Here is a 20,361-nt window from a genome sequence, read left to right as displayed (position 1 = left end):
TCTTTTCCTGAAAATAGTGAAGTTAGAGGGAATTTGAATTAAGCTTGTTTTGTTAATTTTTTTGGCCTGGTCAGCTTCTGAAGTTGAAAAAAAAGACAAATTTTGTTTAGAAAAATGATTGTGTAAATAAAATCGCTATATACTTTCTTAAGCAGCATTGTGTGTGCAGTCTTCTCTTTCATATTGCATCCTTACCCCTAGACGGGGTGTAACACATAAAAATATCTGTTGACAGAAGATTCAAGTAATGCACTGCTTAAAATATTATCCACAGGATATATGTACAAGACTTATTTTATTTAGAAGAGATACTGCTTATTTTCTACTTTTAATGTGAAAAACATTGAAAATAATTAATGGTGGGCCGTTAACAGCGTTAAAGTGCGTTAACGCAAGACTTAAAAAAAAATATTGCCGTTAATCTATTCTCGATGTTGGGTTGGGAGCTGGGTCTATTCTACGCAAGCTATGATGGCTTTGATCTGGACATTTTAGCGCGGATGTATACCTGACCAGTGAGCCGTCTGATAAAAAAGTGCCCTTCTGAATCAAATCAGCAAGATGCCCTTCTGGATCTTTCCCTTACTTCAAAGACACTACTGACTACGCTTACATGGACATCGGTAATCTAGTTATTTGCCTTAATATACAATAATATAATCAAGGTGTTTACATGAAATACTTTAGGTATGGGTTTCCTGTAATTTTGAGTGACTTTAGCTGCAGTTCAGCAGTTTTACTTTAACTCATGAACATTTCATTCATGCCCCCGTGACAAGCTGGGGTATTAGACGCAAATAATGAGTAAGGACTAGTGAGAGTGTTATAGACATGAATAACGCACGCTAAATGGAAAGAAAAAAACAAACGCATTTTGCGATGTGTGTGTGTATGTGTGTGTGTGTGTGTGTGCGGTCCTTTACTGACAGCCACGTGTGTCGGAAAATATGGCAAAAAAAAAAGTCCTACATGACAGTAATAGTTTGATTGCGGTATTTACTCCAATAATGCCACTATTTATGCATACTCCATGTCTTAATTCCATTTCTGTTTAGTCCAGTTATGGCTTTAGTCGGATTAAGGTAATTAAAAATCACTGTTTGAAGCATATGTAGGCCTATGGTAAAAAAAATCATGTTTAGCGGAATAAACAGTTAGTAAACACAAGTACATCGTATTGAACATAATTTATTTTCATTTCCAAGTACCATAGTAGACCAGTTTCTCAAGGAGTTTGTGATGCATTTTGGAAACCAGAAATAAGCCCCTAGTCTAATGCACCACCTGGCTTGAGAAACCCGTTTTCAAAGACTTACTTTTAGTCATTATTTGGGTAGCACACATGATCTGAATGCCTTCGGCAGAAATCAAATGATTAATTTTAATCTAGATTAATTCCACATTACAGTGAAATTAATCTAGATTTTAAAAAATAATCTATGCCCACCTATAAAAATAATTAATTTTGTTTCCAAAAGTGCAAGTTATTAATCTGTGACTGCTGGTTTTAGGAAATGTTTCAGGCAAACATTGATGTTCGATAAATAATCATAGATAGTAGATGGTGTGTTTCCTTCAATTATTTTTAAATCAAGTAATGCACCCTTCACTCAAATATCTCTCACTTGTAATATGTGAGCATATTTATTGTGCAAAACGTATCAGTGAACTATAAAGGCAAAAAAGTTAAATGAATAAATTAAATAATCGTTTATCGTAATCAAGTTAAAACATTCAATTAATAAAAACTTTGGATTTAGGGCAAATCGCCCAGCCATATCCTAATATATAATGCCCTTCTCCTGACAAAACTAAAGGTGGGTACTAGGGATGCTCCAATTGATCGGCCAGAGGATCGCTATCGCTGATAATCACATTTAATGACTCAATGTGTACTCGCCGATCTCATGAACTGACCACAAATGTTTGTTTATGCGTTTACAAGTCGAAGAAGATGCACATGAGCATCTGGGTTATACAGTACATGCAGTGCAGCCGCTTCTGCATGTATTTAGGCCTTTTTTCTTATAAGAACTGAAAGTTCTGTATTTTTGACAATATTGCAAGTTTACTAAAACCCAGCTGGAAGTATTAAATAAATTACTAAAAACTTTTTTAAATGATATTTTTAACATGAATATTTAATAATATAACTTCTTCTAATTTACTTATTGCAAATAACAGTACTTTGTAGAACTATTTTCTTTTAGTAAGTAATGGATTTATAGATTTTCAACTTCTTATGCATCACATATGCACTCCAAAGTTTTTCTTGATTGACACATGTTGAATTCTTCTATTATCATTTGCAATGTTTCCAAACTGCCTTGTTAGTAAAGAAATTTTGCCATTTTTTTTATCTGTGCTATTTATTATGTTCTGTAAAGCTAACCATGTTTAAACCTACAGTAAATGGTTAAAAGAGACGTGCTTAAGGGATTTTATGCAGCATCCTTCATTTATTCTCTTAAATATGGAGAGATCTCCACTTAAGTATCATACTTAGTGCGAAAATGTACTTTATGCATTATAAAGCATGAAGCATCAGAATCTGTACTTGGTATATGTCGTTCACCATGACCAGGTATCGGTACTTAGTATTGGCTACAAAAATTCTGATCGGAAAATCCCTAGTGGATACACTGAACATATTCATGAATAAACAATGCTAATATACACTTGACACATATTTCCCCTCCCAAAACAGGAAGTAAAATGCTTACAGAAAACAGCATGTTCTTTTTGTCTTGATTGACAGCTCTGGGATCTGGCACAGGATCAGTGTGCTTGATAACAGACACAGATTCACCTAAAAGCAAAATACACACAGAAGTGGTTTAAATAAAAGGATACGGAAAACGGAGAGGTGAAATGCAACACTGTTCATCTGAGATGTCCACACAGTACCTGTGAGGATGGACTGGTCTACCCTCAGGGTGGTGGATTTAATTGAAGTGATCCTGATATCTGCTGGCACCTTGTCTCCAACTAGAAAACAAAACCAGTTGAGAGTTGGTTCATCAAAAGGCAGACTCCAGTGCTGCTGATGAATGTGAGACAGGTCAAAAAAAAGTTTGTAGGACATATGCCAAAAGTGCCAAAACTGCAATCATAAACAGGAAATTAGACAGATTGCTGAACGGAAATCATTCAAGGCAGTTCTTGAACTCTTGTTTTCAAGGTAAACACTTAATTACTATAGATTAAAGCTGAGCTACTAGGGCACAAAGCCTTAAGCTACGTGAAAAAATGACTGAAACAAAAAAAAGACATTTAGAGAGAGCGCTAGCTGGTGCTGCTCTCTCTCTCTCTCTCTCTCTCCCTGAGACTGTTCGATACCTAGTTGATGAGAACACACAGAATGATCAATATTTGGTCCATGCACCATGTTTAGTCCAACAGAAAAAAAGGTTTTAATACAAAAGAAAAAAACAACAACAGGATAGAAAAGTTTGTAAGATGAGCCAGAATCAGTCAATATGTGTCATTTTCTTTTTGTTTTGCATGAGCAGCAGATATTGTGTGTCAGCATGACTTAATAAACCTTTTTTATCCTTCCAACCCAAGACATCAAGACAAAGCATCAATAAACATTATATATCACACACGCTTAAGTGATCTACTAATATATTAACAGCTCACAGAAATGATGATACAAGTCCAGTGTATTAATATAAACAAAACTTCATTAAATAAACAAAGATTTCTCGACATATACTGTATACTACACCTGCATGGAATCTAAATCTTCATATTTCCAGTGAAAGCTCCAGAGATTTTCATAGAACCCATGATACAACATTCTTGAAGACTACCTTGTTTTATTTATTTTTAAGTAGGCTGCATTTATTTGCTTAAATCTACAGCACATTTTTGTTAATTATTATTACAACTTCCAATTTCTATGTCTAGCTATAACCCTGCGGCTGGATTCATATAATGACCCACATATAAATCCTGGACCAGGATGAAGAAGCAGCAGGGGGACTTACTGGACATTTTACAGCAATTAGAGAGCCTTGGTGTCATAATTATACTCCATTTAAACCCTTGGGCTGAGCATGATGTGCCTAGGGGCAGCAAGACATGCAAGAGAGCAGCCACCCTTCCCATTAGTCTTTAACACATTGTTAGACAGATAGTGGGTGAGTGGTCCAGACAGTGTTAAAGCTAAAATGCTTCCTTTTTGCTCTGAAGGTTGAAGATCAGACTCTTTACAGGACCCTAAAAACAGTTATATCGGCAGTAGAGCTGCATGCTTCTGGATGAATCTACAATCACAAAGATATTAAGATTGTGAATTTGAACTGAAGACTTAAGAAAATAATTAAGAAATTCTTACAAAAATCTTTCACTGCAATACATAAAAAAAATTAAATTTGATAGATTTGAAAAAAAAAAAAACAAATCTATTTAAATGAATGATTCAATGACTCACTAACAGACTTCACTTGTAATTCTGGATGAATCTTTTTTAACAAATTATTCAATGACAAACACAATTTTTATCAGTCATTTCAAGAGTTCACACTTAGCTGATGATTGTTAATAAAGCTAGTTTGGCGTGCTGTCCCGGGAGAGAGCCTTGAGCTTATAGGATCCTCGAGCTCTGGGCTCCCTCCCGGTGCAAGGCGAGAGGGGAGTTTGAGCTCAGGTAGATCTCGATGACTCCCCCTCTTGCTTGTTGTAGCTAAGTGTCAGATATGGATGCTGAAAGGTGTACTCAGAGTTTAGCTAAAGTATTTGGATTAATTGTTTAGAGTGCTTGTTTTTGAACTGTAGGAGGAAACCGGAGGACCCGGGGAAAACCCACGCGACCACGGGGAGAAGGAGCAAACTCCGCACAGAAACGCCGTCTGGTTTGAAAAGAAATGAAACCAGGGGCATTCTTGCTGTGAGGCAACAGCACTAATTGCTGGCCACCATGACGCCCGTTTGAAAGGAGGGAAAGTAGGGTTGGGTGGGGGGGTTTCTTCAAGACGAAGATATTGAGATGAGAAAAGTCTGGTTATTTATAGTGAGTTAAGGATCGCCTGATAGGATAATCAGTCATTAGCTAAAGTTGGAACAGCGGTGAACAATCATAAGCACGTGATCCTCTCGACATTTGTTTAAAAATAAACTTCACTTGTTGCCATCTACTGGCATAACAAGATAATTAATAAAATCTTCACCAAAATTAGTGTCAAGTCACTTTTAAAAGGTGCTCTTATAGGGCCGATCACACTGACCAAGTTTTGTTTCGTTGAGAGGCGTCTTTTTTGAATGATTTACTAATCGTGAGAGTTTTGCACACTGCTTATGCTCCCTGCATGCCTCGTCTTTTAACTGCTGCGCCTCGTGTTTTTGCCGTTGCAGGCTGTGCGCTCACAGTTAAGTCAACTCTGAGCGAAGAAGCTCACTTGCGTCTTTTTCATTCTCCAATGCAATGAAAGCAGGGGCGGGATTTCCACTGAGGTGACAGAAGTGCTTGTGTTGTCAAGATGACTCTGGAGATTTTTAAAATGGAGGAGAGACTAGTAGTCGCTGTTTCCAGTTATCCAGAGCTGTATGACTTTACAAATCTTGAATATCACAATATTATTAAACATTACAATTATAACAATATCAACAGCAACACTTATGCACAATACGCAGCTGATTTGGTCATTGCCTAGTGACATAAAAAAGTGCACCACACTTTTTTTTTTCTTGTCAACAGAAAGGCAGTTTGGTGCACCTTACGTTTTTGAAACGTAAAAGCGTGTTGTGTGTTTGGCTCCCTTTTAAGTATTTTGATTGCTACTATCGTTATAATGCTTAGATCTGAACTCAAAAGATTTCTCCAGGTACTTCTGAAATACTGTGACTTTTTTTAAACACATAAATATCAACACTGCCTAAAAACACTAAAGACTGAAACTGATCACAGAACTGAATATTCCACTGTGATTATACAGTACTTGTTAAATATTTAATAGACATGGCCAAATCATTGTCATGTAGGAATAACATTGTGTGGGTGTTTGAATCGAGATTTAAACAATTAATTGTGCAGTATGTATGTGTGTTTTGCTGCACAATCATTTGTTTTGTTAGTCACAATAGCAGGATCTGGCATAATACTGAGATGTACAGTAAAAGATCCCCTCTCCCCACCTCTCTCTCTTTTTTTCTTTTCTTTCTATTCCAACCCTTTGGACATGATTTCTCAGTCATGCAGTCTCTCTTCCTCCCACGTCACAGAAACAGCTCCTGGGGTCTCTGCTGAGGGAGACAACACCCCCATCAGGGGCTGCTGTGTGTGCGTGGGAGAGGGGATAGCGAGGGCACGGCGGGCGGGAACCCAGAACGACAGACCGTTCACGCTCCCAGAACGACAGACCTTCCTTTTCTCTTTCTTGGATTTTATCGCTCCCTCTCTCTCCCCCCTCAGCAATGTCTCCCACCCACACGGCCACATTTCGAATGGGTACTGAACCCATCTAAATGCTAATGTGAGCAGCTTTTCGCCATACCAAGCCAGAACAATGCAAAGTGAGCTAAATATACACAGACATTATGACAGTAGATGGCAAGCATCTGATAGCAGGAAACAGGCCGCCACGGACTTCGGGCATAAACTTGATTAGGGCGGGTGACGCATGCTTACTTGAACGGTGTAATAACAGAGGCTGGCGAGTTCAAGACATTTGCGAATACTAATCAAAACGGTCCCAGAGCCTTTGGGTATGACTAACAGATGATGGGGCTAAACTGAATTCATTTTAAAAATACAGACTCTTTGGGTCACCTTTACTCATCCTATTGAGACGGAGAAGAAAAAAAAAGTGTCTTTCTAAATCTCCAAGCTTTCTGTACCCGCCTATTCTAGTTCCTTCGATATTCTAATGAACTGAGAATGTTATTTTTGAGCCTCTGAAACAGCTAAGGGAAAGTTCCATTTCGGACGCTGTGATTACCACAATCATAACACTGGCACAATGCTAGGCTGACTGGAAATTACAAGTGTAAATAATCTATAAATATCTATAGTACTCATGCATGCAAAAGGCTGAATGATGTTTTCCAACCTCCAATTCTCTTGGTGGTGGTCCATGCCAAAAGTTCACATGGAATTGCCACTCACGAATGAAGGAGGTTGCAGCTAAGAGAAGGGAATGAATGCTGCGGGTCATATTTTTGGTTGCTTTGTTTTGAAAGATTTTTTTTTTCTGTAGTTACCAATTTAAAGTTCTCACAAGTGCCTTTTTCCAACGTGCAATTATCATGCAACCTCTAGGGAAAGTGACAGGGCTTTTGGGTTGCATGTTTGTTTATGCATGTTTGCTAGTGCTTAGCAACAAGATTATGTCATCGGCACAGTGGGTTTAGACAGAAATCGAGAAATATTTCAGCAGACAATCCCGACAACATCTCCGACCTGCCAGTGCTTCCTTCCTACTGAACAGGACTTGTTAAATGCTACAACTCTAACCAATGAACTCAGCAGGAGCAGTTTGGAGTGTGTGTGAATGTGTCCACACCTCGTTAGTGGATTCTCATGGCTATAAACCTGGTGATGGATCTTAAACCACAGAACCATCTCCTTTTCCCCCATTGCCCATGATAATAAAAATACAGAAGATGCATAGAGTGCCAGTTGTTTCCACCCTCACAGACTTCTGGAGTGGAAACACCTCTAACTCTTATCCCACCGGAGCAATTCACCTTGTTTCGTTTTTGTGCAGCGGGCTGGGAAGTGCTCAAGGCCTCAGGAAAAGGGAAAATGACAAAAATCTCATTTGCAATCCAAAAATATCCATCAACGTGCCATTGGTGTTTGACTATACAGCAACATATGCCCTAGGGTGCCCTAGGATTTTCAATGTTATTGCTTCAGATACATTGACTTTTGCAGTCATTTATATTTTTAATGATGACATTTACATTTATAATGTGAAAAATTGTGCAAAATATTACATGGTAAATATTTAGACCATGTTAATTTGGCATTATGCTTACTTAGGTTTTGTGTGAACCTGAACTTTAATATAGATAACGTCAGAACTAGGCATGGGACCATAACCATTTTCAAGGTATACCGTAGTTTGGAATAGTTTGTTAAACCATTCCTAAGGTATATGTGCAATTTTTTTAATTTCCTTTTTTTATCCAAAGATTCCATTTTAAATTGTAGAGAAATTTGTTTTTTAATCTAATGAAGATAGCAGTAGTCAATGATTCATTTGAATTATTTAGGCTGACATGTTTACTTTATATTATAAATGTTTCTCAAAATAAATATATTGTCTGTGTCCAAAAATTGCCTACTTCTCAGTAGATACTGCATTTGAATTTGCTACTCGACCAATAGAAAAGTATGTTCTATACATTATGAATGTGAGTAGTATGAGTGAAGCACGGACGTACTACGGATGCCATTTTGTCATTATCACGTGATTTACCCATTTCACTCCCATTCATGAATCCTCCCACAGTGCATCATGGTATAGCATAGCGTCCATCGGATGCGCACTTCAGAATCTCGCCGATGGTAGTAGTTCATCCGGGTACTTCTTGCATACTATTTTTTGAATTCTATGAATTTAGATTTGCTACTCGGCTTACATACTGTTTTTAATGTACAATACAGCTTGGAATTATGTGATTTCGGACAGCCATTGTGTTCAAAGAGGGAAAAAAAATCTTTTTTTTACCCAGATATTTAAAAAGAATACATTGTAGAGCAGTTTACAGAAAAAAAGTTTTGACGTTGGCGTTGTAGAATAAAATATTCAACTAGTGTTGAATTAGGTTTACAACAGACCTTATTTCACTTACCAAATGAAAATCCCAAATTATAATAATCTCATTAGAACTTTATCTGTTTTTTTTACCCAGATTCTGATGATCCGAATCCTGTTTTAGGAATACTATACAGTTCATTTCCTACATGAAAATAAAATTTGCTATTCTTTCTAGGTACATTTTTTCCAGTTTCCATTTCAGGTACAGTGCTCATCATTTTAATAATGAATATTTTTCTCCATTTCTCAGTGAATATAGGCTATGTATTTTGGTGCATTTAAACAAAACAGATTTATTAAACAGATATATTTATTAAAATAATATTTTAGTCACCAAACATATTCAGAAATTGAAAGATACAATAATACAAAGATACAATTAAATTCAAGCAAAATATTCCAAAAATAAATAACAGCCTACAAAATTTCAACTAAATTTGTAATTTTTTTGCTTCTCTTGATTTTTCCTCTTCTAAAAATTTGTATTCAATATTTTTTCTACAATATATAAATTTGGTTAGTTTTTTTTAGGTTAGTTCAGATTTGGCTTCAGTACTGACTAATCTAATGTATATGTACAAATATAATATTGTATAGCTTCCTTCTTAAAATATGAATTTAAAAGAAAGATTTGTGAGGGGTGTACTTATATATGCTGAAAACTGCATCTCCACCCAAAACTATTTCTCATTGGTCCAAAATCCTAATTAACACACCACCGCTGTATGATAAAGTACACTAAAATATGGTGAGAACCATGATTTTTGCTTTCAGGAAGCACACGTACTGGATGCTGGAAACATCTGTACTGACAGTAATTCTGAGTTACTTCACATGTCTGCCAGTTTGACCTTGGCACAGGAGGGACTCTGGGGCCGGTTACCATGGTAATATGGCCCATAGGTGTCAGGGGGTGAAGTCTGACAGTGTGCACGTCTGGCCGCTGGAATGTGGGCTTGTCAAGACAAAAGACCAAACGGCGCACCTAAACAAAGAGCCGCTTGTTATCACTGCGCTAAGACAGGTAATGTATCCCACATCTCATCCGCATCTCTTTAATTCCGCCTGTCTCTCTCTCTCTGCATCACGCTGCTTTTATCTCTCCCTCCCGCTCATCTGTCTTTCACGCTTTCGCGCTCTCACACTGCTTTCTGCCTCCCTCACACATTCTGCATCTCTCCGTACACTCGCTCTCTCTCACTCCCTCCGCACCAGGCTCTTCGTGACTCCCTCTTTTTCACTCCCATTCACAAGCAAACGCAGCAATGTGCCTGCATCCTTGTATCTGAATGAATGCGGATGCTCTCAAACATGAATTGGAAAATCATGTGGTGTACCACAGGTATTACTTTTCCATTCTTTTTGTTTTCATGGTGGAAAACAGATCCTCATTGTCATCTTCTCTCTTCTGCTACACACTTGGCTGATGCAGACTAGAGATCATTAGCAAGAAGGGGATTAAAGAAGCAAATGCTAACTACCGTGAAGTGGTGACTCACTCATTCATTTTCTTATCGGCTTAGTTTATTAATCTGGGGTCGCCACAGCAGAATGAACCGCCAACTTATCCAGCATATGTTTTGCGCAGCTGATACCCTTCAATCACTGGGAAATATCCAACACACACTCATTCACACACATACACTACGTATATTTTAGCTTACTTAATCCACTTACACCACATGTTTTTGGACTTGTGGGGGAAACCAGAGCATCCGGAGGAAACCCAGGCAAACATGGGAAGAACATGCAAACTCCACACAGAAATGGCAACTGACCTAGCCGGGGCTCGAACCAGTGACCTTCTTGCTGTGAGGTGATTGTGCTACCCACTGCAGCTACGTGGAGCCTGTGAAGCGGTGACTAGCACATTTAAATGTGTAGATATGATATGGTCAAGTCAAGAATGACAATGGGTCTATTTTTATCTCTGTGTCTGCATCAGCGTTGTGGAAAGTTACTTTTGAAAGTAGTGCATTACAATACTGAGTTTTTCCACCCAAAAAGTAATTAAGTGCATTACTCAGTTATAATACTTTTGAGTTACTTTTGCGTTACTTTTCCTTACCTGGCTGAGGCCTGATCTCTTTCAGAACTTGCAGGTGTTTTTCCACTTTTTTATAAAGAAGCTCTGCATTTAACAATCCCCTACAGTACAGTATATAACCTACAGCTTTATTTTCCTTTAAAAAATGTAGGATAAAATGATATTTTGAGAACTTTCTGAGACTAGAGCTATGCATGCTATATATACAGATTAATGAAAGCATGTAATGTGTTTGCTAGTTTATATGTTTTGTTATTATTAGTTAAGTAAATTACTGTCCATTGAGATAAAAAATTACAATAAAGCCCAAGAGTACTAACAAGAAATGACATGACATGACTAAAATGACATGTCGTTTCCCAAAAGAGAAAAAAGCTTACTATATCACAAAAGGTAGGTGCTTCTACAGTAACGTTAAGACAGATGCTGCATCTCCTTAACAATAAAAGCAATAACCATTTATTTAGTTTATTCTAAACAATTGTTTTACCTGGAGAAAGTGAACTGATGTCAATCATAGATGAAGGTGGGGTGCGGGTCTAGTGCTTTGCATATAGTTTTGTTAGTTGAGTTTTACTAACAAACAATCTATACTTAACAACAATCCATTTCTTTTCTTTGATGAGTTCAAAATAACAAGAATCCATTGCAAAAATGTCTCTGGCCTGCCATTGTTTCTGTTTCTGACTGTCTGTAGTGATGACGGGCGATTCACGAATGAATCGTTTGTTTTAACCAGATCTTCTAAATGAACCGGTCGAACAGGTTCATTAAATTGAACAGAGTTGTCGTGAAACATACTGGATACCTCACTGACACGAAATAAATCCATATCCTGAGATGTTCCGTTACTAGAACAGTACTCTGACTCATCTGTTGTGAAAAAAGAGACCTGATGATGAACATGAGTGTGTGATTCAACTTGACTAAGGTCATTTTTATTCTGAATATTTTTAAAGCTAATTAAGAAAGGTAAAAAGTAACTTGTGTTATATTTTTCTTAAAAGTAACTGGAATAATATCACTTACTTTTTAAAAGTAATGTGTTATATTACTCAATACGGTGGAAAAGTAATATAATTGCATAATGTGGGTTACTTATAACACATTAAACCCCCAAACTGGTCTGCATATACTGTATATTGGCATGTGTGTATGTGAGGAAACAAGGACAAACCTGCGCTTACAAGGAAGTGAAAAACAGTGCGGCTGACAGTATAAAAAGAGAAGGCTATATATTTCAACAAGACGTGAGAGAGAAAAAGTAAAAGAGTGTACAATAATCAGGTTGGTATACAATGAACAGAATATGAGCACATTCAGGTTTTTTCCTGCATGTCTCTGCTTGCCAATCTCATAGTCACAGGAAAGTCACTTACGTAACACAGTCTGGGATATTCCTGCTCTGCTTTCAAGTTTTTGGCAAGAAGCCCACAAACACACACACACACACACTGAAGGGCTCTCGTTCAGGGCAAAGAGCTGCAGTATAACGCACACAAACACACACTCTGGGCAGCCACACATACGCCAATAGGATGACTGGGGGAAAACAGCAGCCTGTGTTTGTGTGTTTTGGGTATGGCGAGAGGTGGAGATGACTGGAAGAAAGACAGAAAAAAAAGAAGCACCAGACCACCTCCGCTGAGTATTATACCTAACCTCTTGGGCAAATTTTCAGCAGAAACCTCCACAGGACACAAGCTGGAGGCTGCTGTTCTCCTTACACAAAGGATGAGACTGTGAGCAGACGAAGTTTAAATGGAGAGACAGAGAGTGAGAGAGAGTGCTGTAGGGGGAAACCCATGAGAAAGAACGGGACAACTAGAAAGAGGTCCAAACCTACCAGAAATCTCCACAATATCTCCGGGCACGATGTCTCGAGCTTTGATCCTCTGGACGGCCGTGCGGTTCATGCGGTAAACTTTGCCCATCTCTGGCTCGTACTCTTTTAGAGCTTCGATGGCATTCTCTGCATTTCGCTCCTGAGAACATACATAAATCCACACAAAGGGTATCAGCAAAAACACACAGTATATATTTAATCTGTATTATTTTTTCCAGCACTTTACAAGCAAGGCAAATTACATATTTACTGTACATTCATATACATACAGTACTTCGTCATATTATATCAGACTGTAGTATTCTATAGCAAAAGATATATACGTATATTCCAAAGACAATTTTTGATGGTATGCTGGCCAGACAATTTACTTTACTCACTAAAATATAATTTACTCATCTTAAATGTGTCATCTTTTATAATAATTTCATAATTTAGCTTAAAAGTTTAAAAAGTGTTAATATCCATGAATTTTGTTTGTAGATATTATCCAAAGGGAGCAGGACAAAAAGACAGCTAGATCAAGATCAAAACAGCACAGACTCCAGAGATTTCATTTTATGCAATAGCTATTGTATAAATAATTCATTTTTTTAACCCATTTAGGAAGAAACTACTATGACAGCAACACAATTACACTTTTATTTCAAAAAGCATTTTATTCAAAATCTAAGCACTTTAAAAACCTAAAAAACCTAAACTAAAATTGAAGCATTTTCAAGGATTTACACTAGTGTTGGCCCCTGTTTATGCCATTGTTCTATAAGGCAACAGGAGCCTGTATAAAAATTTTCAAAATAAATAAATCAACTACTTCACAGTTTAATGTTCTGACATAAGTTGTAAAACAATGGAAAAATGGTAATAATAAATAATATAATATAATAAAATATAATATAATAAAATATAATATAATATAATATAATATAATATAATATAATATAATATAATATAATATAATATAATATAATATAATATAATATAATATTATATAATATAATAGATTCCTCTGGGTGCTCTGGTTTCCCCCAAAGTCTAAAGAAATGCAGTATAGGTGAACTAAATAAGCTAAATTGGCCGTAGTGAAACCTAAATTGGCCGTAGAATGCAATTGTGTATGGGTGTTTCCAAGTGTTGGGTTGCGGCTGGAAGGGCATCACTGAGCTGAAAAGAAAATGAATAATATAATATAATATAATATAATATAATATAATATAATATAATATAATATAATATAATATAATATAATATAATATAATATAATATGATATAATATGATATGATATAATATATTATAATTTAATATAATATAATATAATATAATATAATATAATATAATATAATATAATATAATATAATATAATATAATATAATATAATATAATAATATAATATAAAATGTAATATCTAAGAGTGAGAGAATTAAAGCATGTTAAATGTTAGCACATAAATTGTAACATATTTTTGCTTGTTTGTGCTATTTTTGTCCTCTGGAACTGAAATCTACATTATGACGAGGTCACACATTGACATGGCAAATGCCTTGAGTAATTGATGAAACATTAATAGCTCATAATTAGTCATGAATCTGCATGTCTTTTATTCTATGAAAACACACTTTGTTTAATTGTTCATGACAGAATGCGTTGATTCATACGAGACATTTAAAAGTCCATACACCCAGAGACTTACACACAAAATTCATTAAATCTAACATTTAGGAAAGCATTTACAGCTCCTTTAAAACCTTAAAAGTTATTACAAATGCAACAGAGCATGCATACACATTTTTAGCCCAAGTAGATATGCAAATGACTGTCCATTTATTTGTGCATTCCATTATAGGAGTCACAGGCTGTAATGAACAGGATGTGCTGTATTTAACAAAAACCAAAAAAAACTTTAGAAATGCCATCCTGTGGCCAGTGGATTAAAGAAATGACTAGCAATCTTGCTACGGAGAAGCTGACATACACTGTTAAAGGAAAATTACAATTTTTTGATTTTTTTTATATAAAATATAGACCCCCATTCAACTCTTTATTAACCAGATGGACCATGCAACATTTTTTGATGTTTGAGCTTTCAAACTCTTGCGGCTGTCTTATTGTATTGTTCAGATGTCTTACATTCCAGCAACAGTTAGAAAATTTGTTTAACCAGAACACACTGGAAAGCTGTGAAATGCAAGGTACAAAAATATGTATTGAACATTGTTATTATTTATTATTTGTTAGTTATGTACTGTTATTATTTAAATTTATGTACACATTTATTTTACATTTTTAACCATATGACTTTTAAATTTTTTATGGTATTTTGTTCTGCATTTATAACAAAACCCAATAAATATATTTTGGGGAAAACAAAAAAACTTTTGTCAACTTTAAATCTTTTAACTAAATGAGAGCAAAATACAACTCTTTTGTTGACTGTCTCCCTGATTTTCATTCTCTTTAATAGACACAACTGAATTATTGCCAATTAGGAAGAAGTGTGCACATTTGAATAAAAAGCATGAACTTTAACAATTAGCCATGCAGCTCTAATAGACACTCAAATACACAGGCTTATGTTTGGGCCCTGCTATTGTGGTATGAATGTAATTACACAACACATCCTTATGTACACAGTAAAAAACAAACAAACCTGCAAACCCGATAATCATTTGTCATGGTTAGGAACAGACGACAGTAGATGCAGAAGTACATATAATACAGAACAAGCAGAGCTGCTGTCCTGACATTACTCATTGAGAAGATAGATATGACCATTTGTTGAATTTCTACATGGCCCCCCACACACACCCACACCCACCTGCCAGACTCCAATGACTGCGTTGGCCACCAGAATGAGCAAGATGACAATAGGCTCCACGAAAGCTGTGGTGGACTCCTCCCCCTCCTCAAACAGTGCCAACACCTGATAAACAAACAGCAAATAAATTACTCCTGCCTTACATTCACAGAGTTCTGTTCAGGTTACTAAAGCATTCGAGTTAAAAAAAATAATAATAATAAATAAAAATAATAATAATAATAATAATATTTATATTTCTATATATATATATATTATATATATATTTCTATTTTCTATTTTTGAGATTTCCTTGTTTCAGCATTGCCTTCATAGGAATAAATTACAGTGAAATATATTCACATGGAAAACAGTTCTTTTAACTTCATATTCATAATATTACTGTTTTTATTGTATTTCTAATGTAATAAATGCAGCCTTGGTGAGAGCTGGAAACTTCTGTTCCTGTATCTTAGATTTGGAAAAAAAGCTAAAAAAGGCTTAAAGGCCTCATCATTTATTCTCTGTCATGTGGTTTTAAACCTTTATAAGTTTCTTTTGTTGAACATAAAAAAAGATATTTTAAAGATTTTTTTTTTTGTTTTAATGCTCGTTTCTTGCACCCTTTGATTTCCATAGTAAAAAATACTATGAAAATCAATGGGGGCCAGCTACCAGAATCTTTCAAAATATCTTCTGTTGTGTTCAACATAAGAGGGAAACTTAAATAGGTTCTGAACAAGTGAAGGGAGAGAAAATTATGATAGAATGTTCACTTTCTAATGAACAATGACTGTAAGCTGACATGCAAAGCAAAATATTAACTCTAGTTGACTCAAAAAAAATGCTGTTTATTCAAACAATTTAAAATAAGCGGAAACAACATAGGTCTTGGTTTTTAGAGCAACTTAAATGTTTTATGTATATATTTACATTTTTAAAAAGTAATATCTTAACTTTAGTTCTTCATGTTTTGAAGTCATCTTTCTGTTTGTTCAAACTACTTATTTAAAATAATCTGAAAACCTAATTCTTAAGGGTTTTTTAGGACAACTTAATTGTTTTATATTTAATACACTTAAATAAAAATGTTTAACTTCATCTTTCTGCTGTTTGCTTAAACTACTTATTTAAAAATATCTGAAAATACAATTCTTGGGTTTCTTAGGACAACAAAATGGTTTAATGTGTAATGAACTTACTTTTGGAAAAACTAATGAGTTAGTTTCTTCATGTTTTCAACTCATCTTAATATTGTTTGTTCAAACTACTTATTTATACTTATCTGAAAACACAATTCTTGAGTTTTTTAAGACAACTTAATTGTTTTATGTTAAATACACTTATATTTTTAAAAAGTATGTTAACCTTATTTCTTTATGTTTTGAAACTCAAATATATGCTGTTTGCTTAAACTACTTATTAAAATGATTTGAAAACAATTCTTGAGTTTCTTAGGACAACGTAATTGTTTTATGTTTAATAAACTTACATTTGCAAAAACTGAATTAAGTAAACTTCTTCATGCTGTATCGACACAAATCGATTGTGTTGAACACAGCAGTGTAAACTACTGAAAACAGATTAATTGTGTTGATAAGCCTGGGGTGCCGACAGTACCAATTTTAAGCATACAGTACAGTGAAAATAAACATCAGACTCTGTCTGTTATGAAAGAAGATACAGCATAAATCCACACCCATTACAAATATTCCAATGAAATCATGCCATCATGTACAGGTTCATGCCCCGGGCTGATTTGTGGGAGTTCTGGGTGGGAGGTATTTTCAGAAAGACCTGGAGTTACCTCAGAAGGTTAAAGACGTCCGTGAAATATGCATGGTAAGGAAAATATAGAGCATACATAAAAATGAAATGGAACGCAACAGCAAAGTTCATTACTTTGTGACAGGAATCCTCTTTTTACCTTCACATCAGATACTTAAACTCCTAAAAATGTTTGGAGTGAGTTGACCTCAAATATTAGAAGTTTGGAATTTTTTAAAGTAAAATATTTGTTCTGTTTGACTGCAAACTAGGAGGTGTGCTATATTTATCATCTACAATAATATTGTAATGATATTCAAGCAGATATTATTGCATCAAGCGCTTTTCATAAAAACAGAAAACAAAATTCTATAATTATATTTATAAGAAGTTATATATATTTATAAGTGATATTTTTGATATTATAAAAAATAACACAAGCCTGAACATTGTTTGGAGTGCTAAATATGAAGAAAATTCCTATGCTACAGTATGCTGTTCACTGCAAAAAAAAAAAAAAAAATATATATATATATATATATATATATATATATATATATATATATATATATATATATATATATATCTTACCTAGATTGTGTCTTGTTTTGATTAAAATGTCTAAAATAAATTTAATCAATAAGAACTTCTTAGACAAGCAAAAAATATTGTCTTGTTTTTAGAAATAATCTCAAAATTAAGTGAGTTTGTTCTTTAAAAAAGGCTAATTGATCTGTCAATGAGTTAAGCAAAACAATCAGATTTTTAATTTTTTTTTGCTTACCCCATTGGCAGATTATTTTCCTTGCCAAAAAAAAAAAAAAACTAGCCAGAGCAGTTCCATTGTTTCATTCTTGAATGAATCTGTTCAGGAGAAGGATTTGTAAAAGAACTTCAATGAGTCATTAATAAAGTCATTTTGTAAATAAAGCAGCCATTTTAAATTGAACTCTTTTGTTGAACAGCTCAATGAATCGCTTACATTATTTTAATCTCTGACAGCCATTCAACAAATTAGCATTTAATTGTCCCTTACTAAAGAATCCCCGAAAATGCACATATAATATTTTGTGGTGATTCACAGTATATTAGCGCTGGTCAATAAATTCAACTAAAAGTCTGATAAATCAAAAACCACTTGAGATGTGCTTCTGCAAATTCGGACTGGTGCTTTCAACATGACATAGCAGACACACTCTGTAGACTTCAGATCTACAATTTTTAAATATGTTTTTTTTTTTTTTTTTTGCTGCTGTTATGGGCTTTAAAATTAAATCAGCGGTCCTTTACATTTGTTTGCATTTTTAATTTGTAGTTGTAAATATCAATAGTTTTTGGTCTATAGCTCAGTAATTGATGTCTCTATATAAAGTGTTATCATACCAGCCAAAATGTACATATCAATGCATATCTTTTGCTTAAGCTTGAGTGATGTCCAAAGATCTCTTTCATATCACGTATTCACACAGGCTTTCTCTGCAGCCATTTAATTCTAAGCAACTTAGATACAGATCAACCTTAGAGCGGTCTGTCTTTAACCTTTCATTACAGACTGATGGGTCCAATAGAGAGGCTTCTTTAAGTCACTGAGCAACCGTGAAATAAGATGGGCAGGCGAATGAGAGGGGGCTGAATGAAGAGAGCAAAAAATGGTCAAAAAGGCAGAATGTAAAAGAGATTAGGAGCAAAAAGGAGTCCATAAAACAAAAGGAGTGGAAAGATGACAATTACTGAAATATTGAGGAGAGCCACACAGATGAAGGGCTTAGAGTTTAGATCACAGAACTCAGCTAAATCCTGTCAAGTCATTGCTCTGGGCGGCTTGTCTGACTGAGGTCTATTCACTCATAAATATCAGTAGACTGTGGATCTTCTCTGTGCTCCCTTAACCTTTACACTTCAAAAAGAACACAAACAGACTGGTTACTGCTTCACAATGGCCAATTCACCAAAAAATGCTAAATCAAATGGTGGTTTGGTGCACACACAGAGAGAGAACTTTTGGATCTATACATTAAAAGCAACTAGATTTCCAGGCTTAAATGGTGAATTAGATTTTTCTTCTTTTTTGTAAATTTTTTCTCTTATTTTATATGATCTACATACTTTCATTTTATATTGTTGAATATGTATTTATGTATGTATTTGTATGTGTATGTACGAATGTATTTCTGTGTGTATGTGGGTGACATGGTGGCGCAGTGGATAGCACTATCGCCTCACAGCAAAAAAGTTGCTGGTTCGAACCCCAGCATGCTATATATGAATTTAATTAACTAAATTGTCCGTGGTGTATTTCTGTGAATGTGTGTATGGGTATTTCCCAATACTGGGTTGCAGCTGGAAGGACATACGCTATATAAATGGCAGTTCATTCTGCTGTGGCGACCTCTGAAATAGAGACTAAGCCGAAGAAAAATGAATGAATGATGAAAAAACAAACAAATTAAACTGCTCTGCTGGGGTTTTTCTCAAATCTTCCAAGTAAATCGATCTTCGCAGCCCTACTGTTATCCATTTAAATACAGGAAGTCTATCCATTGTTTAGATGACCTTTTCTCTGATGACATGCAGTGTTCGGCTTGAGTCTCAAGCTTGGAAGATTCTCATTTTATACGGAGGCCTAACAGAAATTATGTCAATGCCATTATAGTGATGTACACTCTGCTGAAGCCGTCACTGATACTGCACAGAGTGCTGTACGGCAGGAATGTGTGGACAAGATAGGGAAAAAAAAAAAAAAAAAACTGATGAAATGAAAGAATGAAAAATGAGAAATGACAGAGAAGGAATGAAAAACTCATTAAGACTGAAGAAGCAATGCAGCTAGAAAATCTAAAATGAACTCAATTGAAAATGGGCAAGCATTCCTGGAGTCTTGGGACGGGCAGTCGCATGGCTGCACATGCAGATCTGTTTGTTCCCAACCAATAGCTTTTATTCCCAGCACATGCTGTTCTGAGATGAGTCAGGCTATCATACCCTCATAACACTTGTTTCAAAAGCACAAAAATAAATAAAAAACACTACATTTTTTAATGTCTTTGCGGCTCCCCCGTCGCTTAGATACTGGCGACTTTGTTCTCATAACATGCAAAAAGTCAGGAAAGCTGAATGCTTAAAGATTTTAATATATTC

At 35.2% G+C, this 20,361-nt stretch overlaps 1 protein-coding gene across 2 annotated transcripts in view; it reads right to left on the bottom strand.

Annotated features, from left to right (window-relative positions):
- atp2a3 (ATPase sarcoplasmic/endoplasmic reticulum Ca2+ transporting 3) overlaps positions 1 to 20,361 on the bottom strand; it is a 100,528-nt gene that overhangs the window by 45,093 nt on the left and 35,074 nt on the right. For both annotated transcript variants that reach the window (XM_087253580.2, XM_087253579.2), the window contains exons 4-7: positions 15,478 to 15,582; positions 12,662 to 12,800; positions 2,908 to 2,988; positions 2,724 to 2,809 (exon numbers count right to left, since the gene is read on the bottom strand). In XM_087253580.2, the coding sequence (XP_087109706.1) occupies positions 2,724 to 2,809; positions 2,908 to 2,988; positions 12,662 to 12,800; positions 15,478 to 15,582 (411 nt within the window). The remainder of the gene's footprint in view (positions 1 to 2,723; positions 2,810 to 2,907; positions 2,989 to 12,661; positions 12,801 to 15,477; positions 15,583 to 20,361) is intronic.

This window comes from Danio rerio, chromosome 5, assembly GCF_052040795.2.
Source record: "Danio rerio strain M-AB ecotype USA chromosome 5, GRCz13ab, whole genome shotgun sequence".
Lineage (NCBI taxonomy): Eukaryota > Metazoa > Chordata > Actinopteri > Cypriniformes > Danionidae > Danio > Danio rerio.
Note: the sequence above shows the minus strand (reverse complement) of the source record. Positions and strands in the feature narration are given on the sequence as shown.